The sequence below is a fragment of the Malus sylvestris genome, chromosome 15 (genome assembly GCF_916048215.2).
Source record: "Malus sylvestris chromosome 15, drMalSylv7.2, whole genome shotgun sequence".
Taxonomy (NCBI): Eukaryota; Viridiplantae; Streptophyta; class Magnoliopsida; order Rosales; family Rosaceae; genus Malus; species Malus sylvestris.
The window spans coordinates 17,696,679-17,703,707 of NC_062274.1; the positions used below are offsets into that span (position 1 = coordinate 17,696,679).

General features: G+C 35.7%; 1 protein-coding gene across 1 annotated transcript; it reads right to left on the reverse strand.

The window, feature by feature from the left end:
- Positions 1 to 3,427: 3,427 nt before the first annotated feature.
- Positions 3,428 to 5,922, reverse strand: LOC126601140 (sm-like protein LSM1B). Its single transcript, XM_050267800.1, has 5 exons — positions 5,621 to 5,922; positions 4,806 to 4,874; positions 4,579 to 4,694; positions 4,412 to 4,474; positions 3,428 to 3,938 (listed from the first exon to the last, which is right to left on the reverse strand). The coding sequence occupies exons 1-5, from the start codon at positions 5,679 to 5,681 to the stop codon at positions 3,861 to 3,863; spliced, it is 387 nt and encodes a 128-aa protein (XP_050123757.1). The 5' UTR covers positions 5,682 to 5,922; the 3' UTR covers positions 3,428 to 3,860.
- Positions 5,923 to 7,029: the final 1,107 nt, after the last annotated feature.

The window sequence follows — 7,029 nt, forward strand, 5'->3', positions numbered from 1 at the left end:
CATTATGATGCTTCATTAACTTTTTTCCAGCTTTGACAAATGCAAAACCGTTGTCGGTCACGACTTGGACAACATTATGCTCTCCCACCTCCATGATTACATCCCTCAATAATTTGTAAATACACTTGTAGTTCTTTATATGGTCTGAAGCATCAACAGACTTCAAAAAAATTGTCTTTCCCTTGGAGTATACCATGAAGTTTATGATAGACAATCTGGTCGGGCCAGTCCATCCGTCACACATGATTGTGCAACCATTAGTTTCCCACTTTGACCTCAACTTGTTAACATACTTGCCAATGTCTTTATACTCCATATCCAAATATTTGTTTCTTATCTCATAGGGAGTGGGAGGTTGTACTCCAACACCGGCCTGTTGACATCCCACTACCATATTTTTGAAATAATGTGATGATGCCTTCGCAGCAAAGACATTTTCATAGATAAAGAACTTGCTAATTAGACGCCTCATTCCCTCCTTCACATTACCTCCAATGAAATAACTCCAAACACTCTTTTGACGTGTTTTGGATGACTTATATAAACTTGGGGCTATTGGTGGTGTTGGTTGTGATTCCCTAATATAAAACATAGTGATGAATAATAATCCAATTTGATAATAATCCAATTTAATAATAATCCAATTTAATAATAATCCAATTTAATGAATAATCCAATTTGATAATAAAAAAAACCTAATATTAATGAATAATAATCCAATTTGATAAAAAAATAATCCTAATATAAAACATAGTGATGAATAATAATCCAATTTGATAATAATCCAATTTAATAATAATCCAATTTAATGAATAGTCCAATTTGATAATAAGCCAATTTAATGAATAATCCAATTTAATTAATAATAATCCAATTTGATAATAATCTAATTTAATGAATAATAATCCAATTTGATAATTAAAAAAAAACCTAATATTAATGAATAATAATCCAATTTGATAATAAAACCTAATATTAATAAAATAATAAATAACATTAAACATATTAAAATTATCCTAGGGAATAATTATACAACATTACTTAATTACTTAAAAAAATTAACATCTAATTGTTAACATTACTTAATTACTTACAAAAATTAACATGCAAGTATTAATTACTTAAAAAAATTAACATACGATTCCACACACATTTATTTGTTATTGTATAAATTACAATAATATAAATATAAGTTTGTAAACTTACCTTAAATATGGAACCCTTTGTGTTCAAACTTTGGAATGGATCTGGAATGGCTTTGAAAATGGTAAGGGAAATAAAATAATAAATAACATTAAACATATTAAAATTATCCTAGGGAATAATTATACAACATTACTTAATTACTTAAAAAATTAACATGTAATTGTTAACATTACTTAATTACTTACAAAAATTAACATGCAAGTATTAATTACTTAAAAAAATTAACATAGAGTCCATATAAATTTATTTGTTGTTGTATAAATTACAATAATATAAATATAAGTTTGTAAACTTACCTTAAATATGAAACCCTTTGTGTTCAAGCTTTGGAATGGATCTAGAATGGCTTTGAAAATGGTAAGGGAAGAAGAAGAAACGAAAATGCTCTGAATGCCTCTGATACTCCACCTCTGATAAGGTGAAAGAATATAACAGACAGTGGCACATGGTTTTGCATGTGAAAGAATATCACAGACTCACAGTGGCACACGGTTTCATTATTAAAGCACTATTATTTGTTGTCCATGGTCTGAAATTGTAAAAAGTGATTGTAAAATCAATCAGGTGAGTCAGATGAGATGACCCAACCACACACACACACAGACATGCCATCACACATGCACACAACACACGCACACAGACCTCACACACATACGTCTCTCTCTCTTGAATCTCGATCCTTCTCTTTTCTTCTCTGAGCTCTCTTCTCCCCCTTCTCCATTCTCCCACACACACAGATCTCCCACTCTCTCGATCCTTCTCCCACACACACGCACAGAGACCCAAGGACTCTCGATCCTTCTCCCACACACACGCACAGAGACCCACATCGCCTTCTGCTCCTCAGTCCTCCCTCGTCGGCACCGTCTCTCTCCTTTCTCTCTGCACCGAGGGTCCGAGATCCACATACACACACGCACACCCATCATCATCAACAACCTCGTCTTTCTCCCTCTCATTCTCGTCTCTGGCACTCGGCGAACGCAGGAACTCCGGCGAGTTTCTTGAATTTCTCTGGTTAGGTAAGGTAAGCTTCGGCTCATAACCTTTCTTGCATGTGTGAAATTTGAACCTTATATGTGAAATTTAAGTTCAAAATCGTGTTTTTGCAAGGTTTTTGGGACGAAATCGGCTCGAGAATAGGCACACCATCTCCGGCGAGGCCGTGGGTGGTCGACGAACTTTCCGAACACCTCCGACCGTTTCATGGCAAACGGAATATATAAAAATGTTCATCTCGTCTTCTATTTCATTTTGATACCTAGATCGGAGTCTAAGGTCCTGTTTTACAGTTGGCCGGAGCTGTAGAAGCTCCGGCGTTCTTCTCCGAGTAGCAGTTCAAAAAATATCACGATATTTTGACGAAAACCATTTGGATACCTATTTAAATATTCATTGCGCGAAAAACCGATAATATCGGCGATATTTCGCCGATATTATCGGCATTTTCTTCCATGATCCCAACCACCCAACCCCGTCCATGGATGTCTAAGCCTTGTATTTCATGCTTTATTTGCAGAATGGAAGCACTTACGACATGGCTTTCAAGTTATATATTTAATTTCCAAACCCATGAGATTGTGATTTCTCTCAAAAAAGTTGTGGTATATCAAGACCAAAACCCTCCACGATGCGTTTGACGTTCAGCCGTTCAGATTTATCCGTCAATGGAGGCCCAAGCTCACTAACCCATACGGGTCGATGTTGTTCTGGTCTAAATATATTAGCTCCCTTTTACTTTCTTTTTATATCATTTTGTCAGATTACCAAATGCGTGGTTTGGTTCCCTTCCAACAAAGGACTACAGCATTTCACCAGATGGGGCGTTGCTCAAAGCTGCTCCAGGGATGCCGAGACTCACTACTCTCTTGTGGGATGTACTTGTGCACCTGCATTTCGTTTCCAAGACTTTGAGTTGGCAAAACGCTCCGACCTTGTTTCTCGCTTTCCTAGTTACCAGCCTCTCGTTACGTTGCTTACCTTCCCTGAAGAATGCATACGCCTTTGGTACTGCAATATTATGATTGCACTAGCACGATGTTACTTCTCAGTTTTTACATGCTTATGTTTACGGATTCGAAGCAGCCAAGGACTGTTCAAACTTCAGATTGCATGAATGAAAAGCTGATCCATCGGACCGTGTCAAATTTCGGGATTTTGTACTAAATATTGGAGGGATTTGATGATCCAATCTTTGATCATTTGCAAAAAACATACTGAATTTTGGCTTGAACAGATCTTATGACTAAAATATAACATGGCTTAAACAAGAATTACAATCTTACAAATATAAATGGCACTGAATGTGCCATGAAAAGTGAAGCTCCACAACAGGTAATAACCCATGGAAAATCAAAACAAACATGTTCGACAGAGATGCAATTGAAAATCTAAAACCCGAATCACTTCCACAGAACCTGAGACCATGCTTGCACGCATCAATCAAATCCAAATGACACGTGGGAAGATAGTCGACATTGCCTCACATCTACTAGACACAAAACACAACTTCCTTTCTCCCCTTTGTTCATGAGTGCTCAGAACTCAAAACAGTTTCTATTCTATTTTGCGCTCCTATTTAGGCGAAAATATTGGGTCACTGTCGCACTAAAACTTGCGGACATGGCCTGAACCCACAATAAAAAGGGAGCAAGTTAATCAAAATCGAGAAACTCCATTCTTTTTCTCATGGAGCCTTTTAAATCTGTTGCATCCCTCTCTGCTTTCTGAGCCTGAACAGAAGAGAACAATATCAAAGAACAATTCAATCCAGCCACCGGAATAGAACATACAAAGATTGCATCTTTTACTGCTTGCATTTGTACAAGAAACTTTTTTTTTTTTTTGGAACAAACGATAATATCTACACTAAGGGGATGGGGAAGTGGGCTAAGCCTTACAATGGGCTTGCCATACATAATAATGTGGTCCAACTTCGCATTTGGAAAGAATTGAACCTAAGAGTTTCTTTCTTTAGGAAGAACCAAAGTGAACTAATATTCCCAATCAAAACTACAAAGAAGCTCCTTGTTACCCGTGGCAGGACAATTTTGGATTAGGTGCGAAGAATTATATCTATGGCACATATGCATTCACTGAGTTTTCTTCATCTATATTGCATTCAATATGACCTACTGCTAACACCATAAGCATTGCAGATTGGAATTTTCAATTTAAATCTTAAAAGATGAACATACAGACTTACCCTTTTTATCTCAGCTTCTGGTACCAAAGTCATATGCGGGGGAAGCTCTTCCTTATCCAATTCCTGTAAAGCGGATAACAAGAATTCAATTAAAAACAACTGATAAACTATTCCAAAAATATTAACAGTCGTCAAGTCTAACAGAACTGGAAGAGAATGCAATATACCAGCTCCCCAATTAAGACGACATTCTCCCCACGGATAACATACAGACCTAATGGGATGTCACAATAAAGGTCACCCACAATTACTCGTTCACATGCGCCTTCAAGAACAACATTAGCTATGCAGATGAAAGAAAACCACCCATCGTTAGCAATAGTTTCAATAGAGATTATAAGAGTAAAGCTAATGAGAACTCGGTAAGCTACGTGGAGTGATATATTAGTATTACCAAACTGATCAAAAGACCGTAGCAATCCCAACAACTTTCGTCCATCTCGCAATAATACAAGAAGCTTTTCTGAAAAAATAAATATAAAATCCTAATAAGTGAGGTACTTTGTAAGGAATTAAATATCTTTTGTCAACCACACATACTACCAGCCCACACAAATATATAATGTTGAACTATGAAGCTTGAAATTAATGAGTGCACTTTCAGCATCCGAGTCAAATTTATTAGTGAACTCAATCTTGAGGCCTCACGAATACGGCTTAGATTTCCATTTTCTCAAACTAGCTATCCAACAACGGAAATGCACAAAGTGATGCTGCGAGCACTTCTAATACCCTGAATGTCTGGCTCTCATTTCTTATTCAAATCTCTTGATTCATCATCATCACCTTCTTCTTTACGAAAACATATCTACCATTTCTACTTTTGCTTATGAAACAAAGATACGTTTTCGAGTCTAAGAAATTGGGACAAAAGGATCCCGCACCTATACCCAAAATTACAATTCATCACTATAATTACTCAGTGCAGAGAGTCAGTGACCTAAAGTCGGAAGCTTTACTCGTTTATCTTCCTTATACCTCATACATAAATAGAAAAGAAATGCAATAAAACAGCACATGTAACATGGAATCTGCAAACCGAACAGTAAAGCAGCAGCCTTCAAACCCTTTTCAATTCAACAATATTACAGCAACAAAAAAGCTCTATACGGCAATTAACAGCTAAAACAAACAAAAACAGCAGAAAATCACAAAACCCGATTCTCAATCAGTTAAAAGTAGATCGAGTGAGAGAGAGAGAGAGTATACTGTCGAGATAGGTTGCAAGAGAAGTGGAAAGGAAAGTATCTTCTGCTCCAGCCCACGACATGAAGTATCTACTGGGAATTGGGAACTCGAAATTGCAACACCAAAAGTTTCTCCAGAAGAACTCTCGTCAACCCCAATGGCATTCGCTACTTCCCACCAAAAAAATAAAATCCCCAAAACCTGACAGCCCACTCGCTTTCAATCACACACTTCCTCCACCAACCCTAATTCCAAATTTCCAACAATACCCATCAAAAATCAAGATTGTGAATTGGGTTTGGACCAAAGTCACCGGCTTGGCCGAAAAGATGACATCTTTTTATAGGTCTTCTCTCTCTCCCATTATTGTTTATTCGATTTTTTAAGTTTTATTACTCCTTTTTTTTTTTTACAGAGTTTTAGTAGTTTTTTTTTTGTTGGATTTTATTACTTGGTAGGATTGGGATCAAAATATCTATTAACGGGGAAAACTTTGATTAGTGTAGATTTTTTGTGGAGCGTCGGATCAGATTAATCTTTAATTCAAATACCACATTAGCATAAGAATATTTTGTAAAAAAAAATCAATAATCAACAACCACGTCATATGACTTATAAAACATGATTTAAATAGATGGTCTCTCTAACATTACTCTTAAAAAAATTACAAATAATGTGTTAACATATTTGTTCATTGCGTTATTTTGATATAACTATATAAAACTAACGTTTATCATAATATCATCAATGCAGCACACCATACAAATAATAAGAGTTTAAATAGTCTCCATCTGCCATGCAAAGGGGAAAATGAAAGAAAGAAAAAACGAAAGATGGTACTCTTATTTATTTATGATGAAATTATAAAAGATATACAGTTGATTTATTTCGTTATATTTTTTTTTGAATAATTACGTTCCAAATTAGTTAATTAACGAAGCTACATAAAAAACTTACCCTGTATGTTGTTTGAACTGAAGCTGAAAGAAGTCGTACAAGTAATAGTAAATCTATATCTCTAGAACGATATCTGCAACCAAGAAAAAATGTGAATAAAATGATAACTTTCCAAAGCATATGTCTTTGCACTAACAGCCACTTAATCCATGTCCTAATCATGTTTAACTGCTTACATTCAGAATCAGTCTCGTCCCATTTACTTCCTTCGTCATCATCGCCAGACTTTTTCATGGACATTGTTGAACCACTTGAACTTTGGGGATGTATCTTCTTCTGAAGGTATCTAGCTTTGACCCAAAATAAAAATACGTTAGGAAATAAAAAAGATGTATCTTCTTCTGAAGTATTGAAAATCTTTCCAATATCGAGGACATTCTATTGATTTCTTGCTATGGATTCTGTCAATTTTATCTCACTGTGCGCATGGCAATTTCGTCCAAAAAATTAATAAAAGTTGAATATACCATTAG